The sequence below is a fragment of the Manis pentadactyla genome, chromosome 9 (genome assembly GCF_030020395.1).
Source record: "Manis pentadactyla isolate mManPen7 chromosome 9, mManPen7.hap1, whole genome shotgun sequence".
NCBI lineage: Eukaryota > Metazoa > Chordata > Mammalia > Pholidota > Manidae > Manis > Manis pentadactyla.
The window spans coordinates 13,586,967-13,605,643 of record NC_080027.1 but is presented as its reverse complement, the minus strand read 5'-3'; the positions used below and the strand labels follow the sequence as shown (position 1 = coordinate 13,605,643).

The 18,677-nt window shown below is 54.9% G+C and overlaps 1 protein-coding gene across 27 annotated transcripts in view; it reads right to left on the bottom strand.

Moving 5' to 3' along the window:
- Window positions 1-18,677, bottom strand: part of NRXN2 (neurexin 2) — a 102,712-nt gene that overhangs the window by 84,016 nt on the left and 19 nt on the right. For 13 of the 27 annotated variants that reach the window (XM_036927307.2, XM_036927400.2, XM_036927326.2 and 10 more), the window contains exons 1-2: window positions 18,340-18,559; window positions 8,490-9,447 (exon numbers count right to left, since the gene is read on the bottom strand). In XM_036927307.2, the coding sequence (XP_036783202.2) occupies window positions 8,490-9,207 (718 nt within the window). In that variant the 5' untranslated portion in view covers window positions 9,208-9,447; window positions 18,340-18,559. Of the gene's footprint in view, window positions 1-762; window positions 797-8,489; window positions 9,448-18,339; window positions 18,562-18,677 lie in introns of those variants that run through there. The other 14 variants (XM_036927423.2, XM_036927432.2, XM_036927440.2 and 11 more) reach the window with 5 other exon arrangements.

Below are 18,677 nucleotides of genomic sequence, written 5' to 3'. Positions count from 1 at the left end.
CCACTATGTGCCCCACACTTAGCCAAGCTTCAAGATTCTATTAATTAGCCATGAGCCCAGCACCACATGGATCCTAAACTTGTGTCATCAAGTGTCAACCTCACTGCAGCCCTCATGAGCTCAGTGGTATTACCTACCTCCTAAGGACAGAAAAGGAAACTTGCCCAGGGGTATAAAATCACGTTTTGCTTTGGCCACTGTGCCCCTAGGTCATCATTGCCTGCACCCTCACCCCTCTCCACTGGTTTCCTACGGTCACCTCCCTCTGGTTGTTCTCCCCGCCCCTCATGGCACAGGCCCCAGAAACACCTGCCAGAAGCTGCTGTGACACACACACACACACACACACACATGCTCGGAACTTTTCGGTGGCTCTGGTACACACCTCTCCCCTGTGTTCTCAACCTGTGTACCTCCCTGCCTTCAGAGAGGCTCTGCTCGAGTGGCTCATGGGCTCCGGACCCTCAGCATGCCCCAGATGGACCTCATAAGCCTTCCCACACAGGCCCTCTCCCCCTGCCTGCGTTCCCTGGTCAGGTTAGGCACCCAGAAACCAGCCTCGCTTTTTTTCACGTGGCAATCAACAGGTCTTATCAGTTCCACCTTCCAAAACTCTAAAAATGAAACTAAACTTACAGAAATGCTCTTCATCTCCCCATTACCACCAGCACAGCCCCAAAGCCGAACCCTCATAAGATCCTCTCCCCAGAATATTAATAAGCCTCTTCTTAAATGATCTCCCCCTACAGCCAGTCTTTTCACCTTGCAATTTGTGGTCCATGCACCCCCAGAGTGGTCCAACCAGGTCATAACTCTGCTGCAAAACTTAAGTCTCAACTTCTCAGGAAAGGACAAAGTTTGGCCCCTCCTCCCTCCTTTCCTACAACAGTTCAGCCTCCAGCCACACCTAGTTGCTTCCCATTTCCCTAATAGGCCACGTCTCTGCACAGGCTATTCCCTCGGCTTGAAATGCCCTTTCCTGTCCCCACTCCCCTCACCCGCAGCTGCCTGAGAAAGCCCACTCTTGCTTTAAGACCAGTTCAAAACACCTGTCTGTGTTCTGAACTGACCCCCAGGCAGAGCTGGCTATCCCTCTTCTGGGCCAGCTCTCGATGTGTACGTTGTGTTTTTATTTCACTTATCGGATCTCTATTGAGATTGTGTTTCCATGTGTGTTTCCTGGCTGGACCATGAGATATCCAAGAGCAAGGACAATGTCTCATTCATTTCTCTATATCCAGCTGCTTGCACAGTTCCGGGCTCAGAAAAAGGCATGCCTGTGTTTGTTGAATAAGTAATAAAAAACACTTCTCAAGGACAGCACTTCAAGCGTGCCTGGCTCTTTCCATGCATTGCTTCAGGTCTTCACTACTACTACCTCGCTAATGGATACTGCAATTACTTCCTTGTAAAGGTGGGGAAACAAGGCTTTGAAAGTAGAAGAAACTTGTCCAGGTCACACTGCTCAGGGGAGACAGAGTCATATCTGAACGCAAATCTGTCTGGCTTTAAAACTTGCAATGGGCTACTTTCTTGGCCTGAAGTCAAGACTTCAAGAAGCTGCCTTTACTCTGCAGTTCTGATTCTGGTCTTCTCACCAGCTCCGATACACTCGACCCACATCCTCTCGACTCCTCATTTAGGCTGTCTTCCTGAAGGGAAAGTTCCGCCCTTTGCTTTCCACCTACACAAATCTCAGTCATCCTTCAAGACACAGCCAAGTCCCACCTTCTCCTTGAAGCCTTCTCTGGCCACTAGAGGTAATAATCATAGTAGTGTTTATAGATGATGTAGAATAGAGCCTGGCACACTGTAAAGGATTTCTACATATTAACTCATTTAGTCCTTATGACAACATTATAACCTCCATTTTGCAAAATAGGACATAGAGGAACAATGTGCTTAAGTAAATTATCCAAGTTCACACAGTTAGCAAGTAGCAAAGCTGGGATTCAAACCCAGGCAGTGCTATGAGGCTTTCCCTGGGAACATCTGTCTGGTCTCTGGATTCTTACACCAGTCCTGCCCTGCACAGCTCCCTCGAGCAGCCCATCCCATTCTGCCTAGAGCCGTTTCCAGCAGCAGAAACTGTCAGGACCACAGATACAGGACGATAGAGCTGGCAGTTAGATTCCACAGACATGACCCCATTTATGTAACTTGCACACACATAGATCTTGACCTATGGCCCACCAGAGAGCACAGATGGTATTGCCTTGCCTAACATGAACTCGGGATTCCAGCAGATCCATTATCAAAGAGAGTGATGAAGACTGGAACAAAAGAAAAGAAAAAGTCCTAAGCAACTGAAACCAATACCCTAATAGTTATGCATTTTAAAAAGTTATTTTCTCAGAGGACAGCCTCTGAGACCCTACCCAGAAGCCACTTACATTTAGTAACACACAACGCTCACATGCTTGGGAATGCTGACTTCCAAGTTCACAAACAGAGAGATAAAGAGAGATGAATATGGGTTGCTACCTGACAACTCCTCCTAAGGGCGGAGGTGGAAAAACTAGAAAAAGCTAATTTGAGATCTCAAAAACTGTCAGGCAGCATTCCAGGCAGGGACAAACCTCAGTGAAGGAACCACTGAGTGACAGTCCGGTGCAACACCTGAGGGGAATCACGACATCCTGAGTCATCTGGGAAAGGTTAAGTCACATTCTAAATATTATGCTTAGGGAGGCAGAGAGGTGTGCAACATATTCCATAAAATCTGAAATATTTTAAAGGTTGGTAAGTTGGTATTTTAATGGGATAATGCTCCACTTTCCAGGGTGAGTTCCTCCCTGAGGGCTCCAGGAGACCAAGACTTTACTGATCCATTCCCACTGCCCTCTCTGTGTTGGGACAGCGGGTAACAAGTGCAGGAACACTGTCATCACATACTGGCTTAAGGGAGAGCTGTGCCCTGGGGAATTTGGGGTGGTTACTGGTTTCTGATGAAACATTGCCCCCAAGTAACCAAACACAGGTAGTCCACAGATACCGCCAACTGACCATCTCTCCTTTTTGGAGGCAGCATGGAGAAAGGTGGGGGGCAACAGGCCCTGGAGTCAGCCCAGGGCTCAGATGCCAGCTCTTACATCTCATGCAGTGGTCATGAGAATTAAATGAGATAAAACCCAGCAAACATTCACTAGCAGTTGAGGCCCCTCACGCTCCTCCCTTGACTTTGTGATTCGGTTCTCTTTTTGTTCTAACTGTTCCTTCCCTGTGTCTGCAGCTGCTCTACTCCCACCTCCTCCAAACTAGATGCTCCTCTGAAGTCTCTTCACCTTCTCCTTGGCCACGTCACCTGATCCCAGAGCTTCAAACACTAGCTCTCCATGCATGTGGCTCCCAGGTCTCCATCTGCAGTCCCACCACCAACTCAAAGCTCTGGTCTCACGTTTCCAATTGCTTGGACACCTCTGTCCAGGAACATCAAGGGGTGCTGCAACTCAACACGTGCATGACCTGTGGCCCCAACCTACTCCCCCTCTGACCTCCCCTTTCCTTTCACCCCTCCACCATCCTTCCAACCACGCAAACCCAAAACCTCATCATCTCTGACTCCTCCCCACGCACTCCACATGCAAGAGTCCTACAGCTTCAGTCTGTCATAGCGCTCAACCATCACTGCTGCTCCTGCCACCACAGCTGCCACCACCCTTCCGTGCCACTCCCTAAGACAACCAAGGTTCGGGGCCTCAATATCTCTTTCCTGAACTATCTTCCAACTGACTCTCCACTGCATAACTCTGCCCCCTATAACCCATCCTACACCCCACTCCCAGCTTTTGAAATACAGCACTTATTCACGTATCTTTCCAAAATTCTTTTGTGGATTCATTTTCTGATAGTCTATACACAGTTAGCATCCAATATTGGTTGAATGATTTAAGTCAAACCCCAAGACCTACCTCTCCTGCTTTAGATACTCCTTGGTGCCCCTCTGTGGGCATGATGTACATTTCCCTTCCTCCATGCCTTTGTTCTTACCAGTTCTTTTGCTTGGAGTGACTTCCCCAAACCAAGCTTATTAATCAGTGCTCAAGGACAATCTTAAATAGCATGCCTTTTATTACCAATCCCCCCAACTTGTAAATTCTCCCCTTCCTCAAAACCCTGACAGCAGTCTGCTTGCAACAGTAACTACCATTTACTCGCCACTTACTTTGTACTAGACACTCAGTTAATTCCCACAGCAAACCTGTGAGATAAGCATACTTTCATCCACTTTACAGGTAAGGAAAATTATCCTGAAGGTTAGGTACTCACTTGATGTCACAGGCCTAGTGAGTAGAGAAGTCAGATTTCAACCCAGATCTGAGCCTTAGGAGTCTGTGGTTTAATCACCCAGCTGCACTGTCCCATTGCATCTCTTTGGGCACACACCACACTATTTTGAGGTGTTCTTTTGCTGTTATTTATTGAGCACTCTCTATGTGCTGAGCATTATTCTAAGCACTTCACATTAGATAGTTTAATTCTCATAACAACTCTATAAGGTAGGTACTATTTATTATTATCCCCATTTTACAGATAAGGAACCAGGGCAGAGAGACTTTAAGTCCAAAATCACTGCCCAGGCAATCTGGGTGCAGAATCTACACTCTTAACCACACCCTGGAATGCATTTTTATCTGCTTCCCCAATTAAACAGCTAACTCCCAGAGCAGCAACGTATTCATCTCTGACTCCTCTTCAGCCCCCAATACAAAGCCTATCACAAAGGAAGCCTTGATAACCACCTGTTGACTTATATCACCAACAAACTTATAAAACGCACACATGGGACACGTGCGTCTACCTCCCTGAAAGCACATGCATCACCACTGGTTCCATATTTTTCTCCCAAGCAAGGTACACACCTGTCACCCGTCCTATACAGCTGTGTCCCCACTCCACTCGAGGTCTCCCACACACAGCTGCACACCCTTCTTCCTTGATCACTTTTTGGCCCTTTCTCCACACACATGAGTGACATGAGGAGGAGTTCCCAGGCAAACCACTGCAAAATCCCAGTCTACTCTATCCCAGCTTTGGCAGATAATAGCACCGGGTCCACACACCCTGTACTCATACTCAGCTCTGTCTCCAGTTACCTTTGGCTAGACCCTCTGGAGAGAAAAACAAATTCCCTAACATGGGGGCTCTCAAGTCAATGTGCAGACCCAGACCCAGGAGGGCAGGGGGGTTCCAGAGGGTCCACAGGTCCACATGCACACCAAATATCGAAAGGCAGATTGGCATGCCTTACATATAAAACTAAAACAATTTCTTTCTAATGTATATTTGATTAACCACAATGGCAAATATAACATCAAAGTCATCTAAAAGCTTTCTTGAATTCATAGCAGCTTTGAGTCATCTGTTTTCACAATAAACAGATATAAAAATAACTACTATTGGGAAGGGGTCCTGTGAATTACTGACTTTTTCAAATGTTCTCAGTCTCAGAAAAAGTTGAGAACCACTCGAAGCAGATAATGACGTGACTATAACTTCCCGGGAAACTTGGGGACTCGGGCCCTGAGAATTGTCTCAGAGATCAGAAGCCAGCCTGCTCCCCTTAAAGCCGTCTTCCTCCAACCCCAGGACCCAAGAGTGGGAGCCCCTTCCTTTCCCCTCTGGCTGGATGAGAACATACTAGAAGTTTAATGAGCACAGGATATTACAAAAGCTGTCCAGGAAATAAGGAACAAATATAAGGAGAGGGAATGAGGTTGTGGAGTGGGGAGGGGAATCAGCAGGGCTGTCCCTGTGTCTGGAACCTCCAGACACAACCAGTGTTTATAATCCTCATGCCCACCCACAACACATATCTGAAAATATACACATACATATTTTCATATACACATACAGCCTTACCTTAGCCTTTATTCTCTCAAATACTTATCATATCTCTTAATTCATTCCACAAATCTTTATCGAACACCCACTAAGTGACTGGTACTATATTAGGTACAAGAAACACAGAGATGAATATCTCTGCCCTTCTATCACAAAGCACCACTCTCTTACCACATACCACACACACAGAGGCACCTTGCCCCTGCCAGCTGTCTGACACCCACCTAATATCTCCCTTTCCCTTTTCTTCATGAATCTCACACACACACACACACACACACACAATAGGTCAGATAGGCAGCTGCCTCTCATAGCCCCAACAGAGCTGACACAGTCATCTGATACACATCAAGCACACACATATGATACATACAACTGTCCTGCTCACACACAGGTACTTGTACACATCTCAGATACACAACCACACAACCCGCATTCACGAGCACACACATTGTTTGGCTTACTGGGAGCCTCTGCAATTGAATCCATTCAGGAAATGGATACAAGAGCTCCAGCTGAGCAGGGTCCCTTTGCTGGCTGCATTTTTCCTACACCCAGGCCCACTTCTGCCAGGGAGACCAAGGACCAGTTACTGTCACCTCTCTGTAGCTCACAGTTCCATGCTGCCAGACTATAAGGGCGGTTCATCCTATTAGGAAGACTTAGAGGGGAAGAGGTCATAGGAACCAGAGAACCAAGTTAAAGTCATAAAAAGAAAGATTCCTCCTAGAGTCCACGTGTCTTAGAGTCCAGGCCTCACATTAAAACACATGTATGTGGGTACACCAGAGCACACACCCTTACATTTGTGTACTCACTCTACTAGGCACTGGACTTCTATCTGTAAACACAACTATGCAAACAGACCCATTCACAAGTAGCATACGCACTGCCAGACTCACGGGCCTCTGCATGCAGGCAAATACTCCCAAAACACACAATTTCACAGCTTAGGGAGCACCTGAACTGCTTGGAGAAAAGGTGAGAAGGCGTCAGATTAACTTAATACACAAAGTTCCTGAAGATTTATCCCACAACCTTGTACAAATAACACAACAGCAATCCAAAAATCTTTCTATGTATTCCTCCACCACAACTACAGATACACAATCAGAATACTGTGCAAAGTACAGACTTCCCAAACCCAGGACCACACCTGCCCGCTCGGCTCCTCCATGGCTGTCCTCATGCTGGCAGCCAACTGGACACCCATCCCCCAAGCTCTTTAAGAGCGTGAGCCACACTAGTTTGTGGGCACATGTGCACAAGCACACGCTCCCCAAAAGACTCCACCTCTCCGGGGCAGACACACACACAACTGCTGAGTGGCCTGCAGCTCCTAGAGGCCCGGGGGGGAGGAGAGCATGCCTTTCTGCACACATCTGCTGGGAAAGCAGCTGCCACAGACCAGGGATGAGGAGCCACACATGCACTGCCCCCAAACTGATGGGTACCCTCTCCCCCACTCCCCAGCCGGAATAAAGTAATTGATGCCCTCCTTCCTCACCCCCACTAAAACCACAGCCCCCAGGCCTGCTGCAACTTCATTTCACCCATCCAGCCGCTTGAAGCTGGGGAGCTGGCGGAACCCCTCCTCCCAAGAAACCTCCCTTCTGGCCCCTATTCCATGCTCAATCCCAGGCTCCAGACTCCTGACAACCCCTCTCCAGCCCACCAGGCTCCCTTCCAAAGCCCACCCTGGCAAGGGCTCCAATGTTTAAAACCTCTCTCACCCAGGAGAGACGACCAGCCACTTTTATGTCCTCTCCTACTGTCAAGCCTGAGAAGGCTCAGCCACCCTCCCCCTCAGGTTTTCCTCATTCTCTAAGGGGCTCTGCCGATTCTGTGGAGAAAAAGAAACACTCGGTTCCTGCCCCGTTGGCGCGCGCAGTCACAGCCTCGCACCCCGCTCTCTGTCGCCCGCGCGGCGGTGCACTGCTAGCGGCCACCGCCCTCCCGCCTAGGGCCTCGCCTGCCGAGCCTCACCGACCGCGGCCCAAGCCCAACCACGCCTCCGTTCTCAAGGCCCCGCCCACCTGCCCCGCCCACAGCCCTCTCACAGGCCCCGCCCCACCGGGCGGACCACTCACCCTCACAGATCTGCCCAAGGCCTAGCCACACAGGCCTCACTCTGTCTTCATACTCCCTCTCGGACTCCCACCTCACGCCCCCTCAGTCCCTGCCCACAAGACCCCGCCAAACAGATCACCTTGAGAAGCCCTCCCGGGCGTGTCACCGTCCTTGTCCCCCCACCCCGACCCACACACCCCCAGGCACAGGGTCCAAACACTGCCGACCGCTTACAGGACCTGACTACACAGGCCTACCCACAACTGGCCACGCCCACACACGCCCAGCACGCTAGCCACGCCCACCACAGCCACCTCCCTCGGAGGCTCCCGCAGCTCATCCGCCAGCAGCGCGCGCCCGCTCTTCCGGGCAGGAGCCCTCACACGCCCCCCACAGGGACACGCCTCACCACCCTCGCGTGCGGGTACACACTCTCTCGCGCCGAGGCACCTGAGCCCGCGGGCCTCAGGCGCGCCCACTGGTTCCCACCCCGGACACCTGCCCTTGCAGCCCCCGGGACCCCTCTCTCCCTCTCCCCTCGCCCAGGAGCCCAGCGGCAGCTGCCCTGGGCTCACCTTCGCTGCAGAACTTGCCGCCGAAGCCTGTGTGGCTGCAGTCGCAGCCCACCTCGCCGGGAGCCAGCACGGTGCAGAGGCCGCCGTTGGCGCAGGGGTTGCGCGCAGGCGCGCACAGCGGGTCGGCGGCCGCGCCACGCAGACCCTGACTGCCCAGCAGGGCGGGGGGTCGCTCGCCCAGCTTCAGGTTGGCCAGAAGGCCGCGGAAGGGCGGCTCGTACTTGACGGTGCTGAGCGTGAGCGCCGAGAGACGCACGTCGGGCGGGATGCCTCCCACGAACAGGTCGCTGGCCACCTGCATCTCACGCCGCTTCGAGCGCACCTCGGCCGCACGCGCCTCGCCGTCCACCGCCAGCGCCGTGCGGCGCGCGTCGCGGGTCAGCAGCACCATGTGCCAGCGGTCGTCGGCCACCGGTGTGTCCAGCTGCAGCGTGGCCGGCTCGGCGCACGAGAGCGTGAAGCGTAGCTGCAGGCGTCCGTCCACCAGCAGCAGCTCGAGGAAGTCGCAGTCGCCACCGTCGTCCAGGTAGAGCAGTAGTGCGCGCGTGGCGTTGGTGCGCAAGCTGAAGCTGAGCTCGCCGCTGCTCGCCGCGCCCGCCCAGCGCGCGTAGCGAGCCCACTGCCCGGGGCCACCGCCGAACTCCAGGCCGCCCGCGCCCGCCACCAGCGTCAGCAGAAGCAGCAGCAGCGGCGGCCGCCACGGGCTCCCGGACGCCATGCCTCCCGCGGCCCCGGCCCCGCCCGGCCCCCGGCCCCGCTCGGGCTTCAGAGCCGCGGGCGCATGGGGCGGGGAGGGGGCCGGGAGCCCCCCGGGAGGAGCGGGGCTCCCTGGAGGGCTCACAGTGCCATGCCGGCGGCGGGACCAGGTGCGCGGAGGCCCAGGCGCTGGCTTCCTGGGTCAGCGGCAGAGGCGCCCCTCCCCCTCGGCGGCCTCTGAAGGAATATTGGGGAGGGATGCCTGCGGGAAACAGAAAGGAAAGAATTAGTGAGGGGCTCGCAGGGGGAATGGCCGTGGGTGTCTGGCTCCCCATCACACCAGCAGGGACCCAGTTGTTTCCCTTTAGAATTTGAAGGGCTAGTCCTGACCTGAGGAGGCTCCCAGAGCAAGAGGCACGACCATGGACAGTAGTACTGGGTGCCCAACGCTCGGAGAGGGATGGCATTCATTAAGGGCATTATTGATTAGAATGTGGACAGGACGGAAGGTAGCATCTTAAGAGTCCAGTAGGAGCGCAACCCAGGTGCTCCAGCCTCGCCTCCGTCAGGACCAGGGCCAGCTCCCGGAGTACGGCGGCTTCGAGCCGAGACTCTGAGCCACCCAAACTTGCGTGGCACCCACCACCAGCCAGGGCTCTCTCTCATCAGCTCCTGATGCTGGATAATGAAGTTACTAAATAATTCATTGGAATTAATTAAATGCCAATTCATCAATGGTATCATTGGGTAACCTGCCTGGCAAGGGGGCAAGGGAGAGAAGCCAGCCAGGACCCAGGCATCCAGGTCCCAAGCCCTCTCCATCCATGCAAGAACACAGGTATCTCATCCCATGTCTTCAGTTCCCCCAAAAACCACACCCATGCCTTTCTGGGTTGCAAACCCACTGCCTAACAGCCCAGATCCTTCCTGTACCTAAATATCTGTCGGTCACCCTCAACCTCCATCTCCCAGTTCTCGGCCTCATGCTGGGCCGATACCTGGGTTCTCTTCACCACTCGGTTCCACCCCCTCCCCATCAGAGCTGGGGGAGCCACCAGGAGGCAGGCAGGCTCATTTGCATAAAATTGCCTTTCTGAAATGATTACCCTTGTAACGGGCTGTCAGAGAGCAATTTATACCCCACACCGGGGAGGGGAATTTGCATCTCGTTAAACTCCGAGTCGTAATTATTTATATCCAACAACCCTCCTGAATATTGCATTGATTTTATTTTGGGGTGGGAGGAAGGGAAGAAGGTGGGGGGAAGTCTGGGACAGAAGCAGGGACGACCAGAGTTTAGAAAGAGGGAAAAGTTGAAGGGGGGAGGAAGGAAAGAATACATGGAAAGTGACAGACAGAAGAGTAGTGGAGAAGAAAGGTGGCCTGGTTGGAGATATAAGGAAAGAGAAGATAGAGAAGATTAAATTCCAAATTCAAACTGCATTTGTCAAAGCTTTGGATGCTGGGCATTTTTACAAATGTCATTTTACTTAATCACTCTGAAAAGTCCCATTATTTCCATTAACTATTGGGAAAACCCACATAGAGAAGTCTAGGGACTTGCCCAACATCACACAGCCAGTAAGCAGAGAACTAGAACTTTGATCCACATGTCCAATGCTAGCCCCTCCATGAAGGACAAGGGTCAGGGCAGCCATAGGTGTAGCTCAGAATGGTGGGGACTGACAGAAGAGGAGAGAGGTGACTTGGCAAGGGAGAAGGTTGGATGGGTGTGGTTCCTGCCTACATAGGAAGAAGCTGGGGTATAAAGGCAGTGAGAGAAAGCTAGGGGCCCCCTAAAAAAAACATAGCAAGAGGGTGAGCAGAGAATCATGGGAGGGCAGTTGTGGTTGGAGTGACATGTATGCAAAAGGGAGATGAGGTAGGAGGCTGGCAATAGAGTTTGGGGACGCATCTCCAAGAGACCCTTAAAGCCCAGCTCTCAGGTCCTTCCATCTGGTTCCTTCTAACTGCTGCCTCCCCATCCTACAGGCTCCAACCAGGATTCAAATGTCCAGCCCTAGTGCCCCTCCAAGGGCTGCCCCTTCCCAGGAGGAGGGAGAAGCGATCCAGGCAGGCAGCCCCCTCTCCCTCCAAACGCTGTTCAGGTTATATATAGCTTTGCCACTGCCTCTCCTCATTGGGTAATGGAGATAATTAACATGTGCGGGCTAATTAGCCAATCAAATTAAATGCAGCACCTGCTCCCTGCCTGATTGACGCCCTTATCCCCACACATGCATCCCCACCCCAGCCCAGGGCAGGGGAAGGGGACCCTTAGGCTTTGGGGGGAGGGAAAGGCCAAACTACCCCTCCTCCAGAAGGGACAGTCAGAGACCCCCAGCAGAGGCACAGTCCTCATGGCCAGAAAAGTAACGTCTTCCCTCCCTCCCCTGCTGGGTCTCAGTCTCAGCTGGCCTAGCCTCTCTCTGTCTCCCCCAACAACCTCCCCGAACACATTTTGGGGAGGGAATTAATTAGCTATCGATTTCCACTAGCAGAGGGAATAGGATTTCGTGCTGCTGTCCACCCCTCAGCTGGAGAGAGAGGGAGGGGATTAGTCCCCCTGCCCCACCCCCCAATCCAGTCCCTCTGTCCTAGCTGCATCCCCCACCCTCTAGATGGCAGAAGGGATCTTGCTGAAAAGGCCTAGGAGCAGGATCTCCTTCATTCAGGAAGTTGGCAAAGGACAGATAGAGTGAAAGATGGTGGGGAGGCCTCCAGGGGTTGGGAGGCAGACACCTGGGTCCTGAGAGCCAGAAATGTTACCTGCTTGGGGGGCAGGGTTGGGGGGTCAGCAACAAAGTGAGTGAGAGGCCAGGAGGGGCAGACTGCACTGATTGGTGTCAGCCAAGATGTGGGGGCAGTGTGGGAAGGACGGAGTGCTGTGTGCAAACATGCGCCCAGAGCCCGCAGTGGGGGCGGAGGCTGGGCTTCTGCGATGCCTCTGGGGAAGGGTGAGGGCAGGGTCTGGGCCTGCGGCCCCTCAAGGCTCATTACGCATTCTCCCCACAGCCCACAGCTCTGCAACACAGGCCAGCCTGGCTCAGTGCCGAGGGCACGGAGGCTGCAGGACTGGCCAGGAGGAAGCACCAGCCCTCCCTGGGTCCTCTCTCCAGGGACCTGGGACACGTGGGGCAGCTTCAGGCTTGCAAGGCAGAGACAGCCCCAAGAGGAGTGAGAGCTAAGTGGACACCTGGGTCCTCTCTACCCTACCCCATCCTACTGTTCTCAGGAAACCTGCTGCTCTTCACAGCAACTTTACCCTCCCTACAGTCTCCCCCACCCCAGGACTAAACTGCTGACCCAGTCACCAACCCACCCTTCCTCCCAGGGCCCAGGGGTGTCTGCTAACCTGGGATATGCCATCCTTCCTCAACTCCTGGCACGCAGCTCTCTGGCCTCAGATCTCTTCCCCATGGGCCTTGCACAACTACATCAAGTAAACTGTGTCCCCTGGAAGTTGTATAAGGCAGTGGCCTCTCCCCCAAACTCACGCAGTGCAGTGGAAGACCCCTGCACCCACAGTGTCCAGGCACTGATCCCCAAGACCCACTCTTCTCCAGTGCCCACTTGCCAGTACAGGGCCACTGGCCAGAGCAGCCTCAAGATATCCTGCCTGCTGCCTGACATCAGTGCAGTGCACACTGCTGGCCCAGGGCCACTGCTCCTCTGGGGAGCTGACCTCTCCCATGTGACCTGGGATTCTGCATCCAACCAGCCCCCTAGTCCCTTTACCCACAGATGGACTCTGCAGCCTTGAGCCAGTGGTGATGGGAGCCGGAGGGCTGGGTTTGGGTGACTCGGCTGCTCTCAGGACCTCTGCCTACTCTTCCTGGCTGAATTCTTTCCCACAGACTCTTTCTGGGCCCTCTAGGCTGACAGCCTCCTCCTCATCTTCCCACAGCCAGGCCACTGTGGCATCTGAGCTACAACTTTCAGGCTCCCCACTGTGCATCAGGTGCCAGGCTGAACCCCCATGCGCATCGTCCTCTTCAGTCTGCCAGTTCTAGGAGGTAGTTTTGTCATCTCATGCTTCAAGCAAGGAACCTGAGCTTAGAACGATGAATTCATTTGCCCAAGTGTGAGTACAGATAAGGGGTCTCCTGGCTCCAATGTCTATGGCCTTTCTTCTATCCCACACTGTCCACAGGCCACAGAGCAGTGTCAAGCTCAGAGCCCTCCCTTGACAGGGGCCCCTGCCCTCTGCAGACACCCCAGACTCTGAGTCTGCCACTGGGACTGAAACACACAGACCTTGGAACTCATGGAGTTCATCCTTCTCATTTTTTCTGAGTCCCAGAGAGGGTCAGTGACTGACCCGGGGCCACACAACAGAGCAAGACTAAAACCAAGGTCATTGGCCTACCATTCCAGATGCTTCCCACAGTAGCCACTGCTCCAGAACTGGAACTTCCCACCTGACCAAAGGCCTCAGCACCCCCACACTACCAGCACTTTCTAAGCAAATGGATGCAAATAGGTAGTCCACCCCCACCTGGCAGAGCCCCTGGCCAGGGGCCTTTTCTCAGCTTCTACTCACCCCTGTCTCTGGCCACACATACACTCCCCTCACCCCCCCCCACACACACACCCCTCCAGCAGCCATGGGAATGCCAGCCTCCCCTAGCTCTCTTCTCCTCACGCCACCTCCCTCTCACACCAGCTGGGAGTGTGACAGCAGGGGCCTCCCCCAGGCGCCAGGGAGGAAGAGCTAGGTTTGCACACATTCTGGTGGCCCCAGAAGGCAGCCCGTGGACAGGTGGGAGAAGTGCGTGTTATGGGGAGGGAGATCTTGGCTCGAGCTGCAGGGAAACTTGCTAGCAACCCGAAGTCTGCAGCAGCGGAGCAGGCTGCGTCCAGGGGGCAGTGATTTCCCCGCCTGTGGAGGTGTGTGAGCCAGGGCAGGGTGACTACGCACAGAGATGCTGCAGAGGGCCTCTTGAATCCAACGGGAGGAGACACCAAACTGCATGAGCCCTGAAGTCCCTCTCAGCCACAGCACGTGCTTTTGGAAAGTCCCCTCTCCTCCCTAAAACCTCAGGTAGGCTTGGTGGGCTGTGAAGAGTTCCCACCTTCCCTTCCTGCTCCCTCCTTGCTCCCTCCGTCCTGATGACCTAGAGACAGCAAGGAGAGACCCCAGGCATGTCCACATCCAGCCGCCCCTCAGCAGTGGGCAAAAACGAGACCGTGTGGTGATTAGAGGCGCTGTTTGCAGCTTGGGTTCAAATGCCAGCTCTACCCATTTCTCAAAGTTGTGTGATCTTGGGCAAGTTACTTAGCTTCTCTGGGCCTCATTTTCCTTATGTGTAAAATAGAGGTAACAGTGGTATTGTCAAAATTAAGAGTTAATATATGTAAAGCACTTATAACAGGGCTTAGAACAGACTAAAGTGTGTGCTACACTAATGATTACTTTTAAAACTCCTCATTTCAACATTTTACAGTTTGCAAAACTCCATGTGTCTCATGTTTCCTTTTATTCCCACTAGGACTTGGTGATGGAAGTAAGCAAGGCAGGTCTTATCACTGCCCCCTTTTGCAGATGAGGAAACTGACACTCAGAGAGGAGAAGGGCCCCCCAAGGTCACATAGCTTGTAAGTGGCAGGGCTGGGGCTCAGATTTCACCCCCTGGGCTACTCCTCCACTCTGCCAGGCACCAACTCCTGCCTAAGACGGTGGGAAAAGGGAAAAGGGATGAATGGTCTGGGGACTAGAGGGAGACCCATAGCAGCACAGACTGGGAGTGAGTGGTGTGTGCACAGGGCCCCTGAGCAGGTCTCTGTGCAGGACGAGTGAAGCATGAAGGGGGTTGGGCACAAGAGGCGGCAGCTTGAGTTGAGCATGGCAAGGCTGTTGCCAGGTGTGTGGGGCCAAGGAGTGGGTGGGCTGGGGACCAAGGTGCAACTGGGTGACTCAGCAGAATGGGGGCTGGGGTACAGATGCCTAGGAGCTTGGGGGCAGGCAGTGGGAAGGGTGATCTCCTGCCATGCCACCTCTGTGCTGTGCACAGCTGGGTGACCTGACAGGTACACCCCAGCAATGCAGAGGGAACAGATGGCCTCCCAGGGTGGCCTCGTGAGTAAGCATGAGGTGCCTAGGAGTGTTCCTAAAGGTGTCCATGACAGGTGTGTGCACATGTGTGTGGAAGGCTATGATAATGATGAAGAAAATAGCAGCTGTTCACTGGGGGCTTTCTATGTGCCTGGCAAATACATCAGATGCAGTAAAGTCCACCGAGCAGTTAGCGCAGAGCCAGGCTCATAGCGGATGCACAATGAATACATTTGTTACTATTATTTCATCATAATTATCTCACCTAGTCCGGGCATGAATGAACACCATGAGGTAGGCATGAGGAACCCCATTTTACAGATGAGGAAACTGAGGCTCACTGAGGGGCAGAGCTGAGCCCAGGCAGCCTCATTCTCACCCCATCCCACCATGTTAAATGGCTGGCCATGGAGACAGTTTGTAAATGACAAGGTGCTGTGCACACGCCAGAGTATTTATTGAATGAGTCTCTGAGAGCCCACAGGCCTGCCAGTGTGGAAGGGGCTGGGCGGGAAGCCACCCCAACAGATGGAGCAGCAGGGTAGGTGGCACATGAAGCACATGGTTGGGGTGTCTCGTGGGGGCTGGGCCCAGGAGCTGGGAATGAATGTACAGCAAGGCTCCAGCACCCAGCACATGTAGGGCCCCACGAGCCAGGATTAGTGCTGGGATGGGGCTCCTGGAAACGGAGGTTTCTGGGGAAGACCAGGTGTGGCGGAGTGCTCTACTAGACCAAGAGGGATTGAGGTCATCGTCAGGAGGGGTAGAAGGGCCTGGGGTTTGGGGGCTTTCTGAGGGTACAAAGATATGAGGGTGAAAGAGAAAAAGGATGAAAGTGGAGAAAGCTGAGGGGGCAAGCCAGGCATAAAGGGTGTGTCAGCAAGCACATGTGGGTGCCGGTGTGCACACACGCAGGTGCACACACAAAGGCCTAGGGCAAAGTGCTAAGGACCAAGAAGAGAACATGGTACTTAATGATGTGCGTTGGGGCAGGGGCAGGGCACGGAGGTGTATGCAAGAGCACAGGTGTGCATGAGATGCCCACGTGAGCCTGGGGAGGGGAAAGGTTGGGTGGGGTGTGTGCGCCTGAGGGTGAGGGCTGACAGTCAATGTCAGGGCTCTGGGGCCATGTAGGGGCCATGTGTGTGTTGTGTGCATGAGAGCAGGGAGCCTGGGGGAGGTCTCTGAGGCAGGCAGTGAGGTGGCAGCTTCTCTGGGTGGGGAGTGTAGGCGGCGTGCTGCCAGGAGGTGTACTGTGTACGCAGGTGTGTGTGCCTGTGTGGGTGTGTGTCTGGGTGGGTGCCACTGAGCGTATGTATCAGTGTCAGGGTTGTCTGTGTCACTGGCAAGGGCAGATGGGAGGGAGCAGGGGCACCTGGGTAGAGACTGAAAGCCTGGAGGGAAGAGAGGTCCCCAGGAGCTCCTCCGGACCCCAGCCCCTCCTCTCAGGAGCCCGTAAGGTGGATTCCGTGCAGGCCACGGAGCCAGGAGAGGACCCAGGCCCCTGGAGAACTCCCAGTCCCCCCGTGGCCACCAGAGTCTGCCTGTCTCAGTCAGTGCTGCCCACTGCCGCAGGTCTGAGGGCAGGATGGGTCTGAGAGCACCACCTCTAGCAGGAATGAGGGAACCCCCAGCCAGACCCTTCTCTCCCATCCCCAGAAAGAGCCATCCCAGACCTGGGATACTGGTATCCCTGGAGCCATCCCAGGAGGCAGGAGGAGGTAGGGACCTGAATGGCTGAAGCACCCACAAAACAGAAGGCCTCACGATTAGCACCCACCTCCTTCCTCTCTGTCTTCCTTCTGCCCCCCTTCTCTCTTTCTACTTCTCTGGCATAAGATAGAGAATGCAAAGCCCTCAAGTCCACCTTCCTCCAAAACAAACACCAGACACTGGAAGATGTACAAGAGGGAGGAACAGGAATGAATAAAGGTCCCCACCCACCCCCACCCCCGATCACATACAAAACCAGAGGTGTCCAGAAGCCCCGGGGCTGCTGAAAGGACTGGAGACTCCAGACCCACCCCCTCAGATTTATTTCATCACTGCAAGTCTGGACAGCTTCCCCCGTTCACCTCCAGGCACCAAGAAACAGCCCCTTCTCAGCCCTCGCTGGTTCAATGAGGCACCAAATGCCTTCACCCAGGACTCAGGTGGGGATTGAGAGTAAAGAAGACAGCAGCATCCCCCAAAGCCAATTTTGCCTCCAGGGCCCTTCAAAGGTCCAGGGGCTGATACCCCAGCCTAAAGAACCCAGGCAGATGGCCCCTCCAGCCTGGGGAGCAGGCTGAGACTTGAGAAATGGCTCCTGCTCCCCGGGGGTGGGGGAGCAAGCCTGGGGCCTGCAGCTGCCTCTCCCTGCAGTGCTCTCTGGCCACAGCCCTGCCGCCACCCCCAGCACGGCCCCCTCCTCCGATCCCCGGTCTTCCCTCTCATGGCCCCGGCCTTCCCCGCCCCCGCCCCCCACAAGCTTCCACTCCTCTCCTTCAGGCCCCCCATCTTCCCGGCTCTCTAGCAACACAGACCCATCTCTGCCCAAGGCACCATGGCACCTTCCCCTCTGTCCCCTCCTAATAACCCCCTCTCCCCTTGGCTCCCACCCCCCAGTAAAGCCCCTGGCCAGGCCCCTGCTCCTTGCCTCTCCACTTCTCTCTTTCCCCTCTCCAGCGCCCTCTCCTCCCACCAAGCCCAGTTCCTCGCGGGTTTCTCCCCTGCAGACCCTTCAGAGCACAACAGCTCCCAGCCCCTCTGGCCAGCACTGCTTCCAACCCTTGGGGCTAGCACAGACAGGGGACCCCCCCCTTCAGAGCCTCCCTGTCCGCCCTCCAGGATCCCTCACCCAGTCCCTTCCCCACAACGACCCTCCCTTTCACCCCCTCCATTCACCCCAGCTCAGGGCCAGTGCCCCTTCCACAGGGAGCCTCCGACCCCCAACCCCCCAGAGATTAGACTCCTCCCTGTCACCCAGCCAGCCCTCTCAGCCCGGCAGCGCCCCCGCCCCCCAATCCAGCCTTCCTGCCTCCCCCGCCCCTCTAATCATCCCCTCCCCCGATCGGGTCCAGCCCCCTGCCCGTCTCCGCCGCAGCACCCCCCCACTACCTGGTTCTACGGGAGCCAGGAGCTGGAGGGTGGGGATCAGAGCCCCGTGGCTGCCCCGTCTTCGGCGGGTGGCACAGCCGGGGCCAGCAGTGTCCGCCGCCTCGCGCCTCTCTCGCTCCCGCCGTGTCCCCGCCCGCCCCGCCGCGGTGCTGCTCGGAGGAGGATGCTCCGCGAGTCAGGGCGGCTGCTCCCGCCGCCGCATCCCTGCAACACCGACTGACGGCAGCATCAGCACCAGTGCCCGCCTCCCAAACACGCGCATTGGGCCACGCTACACTAACGGACGAGCGGCGCAGCCAATGTGAATGCGCAGAATCCGCCCGTCGCTCCACAGACCT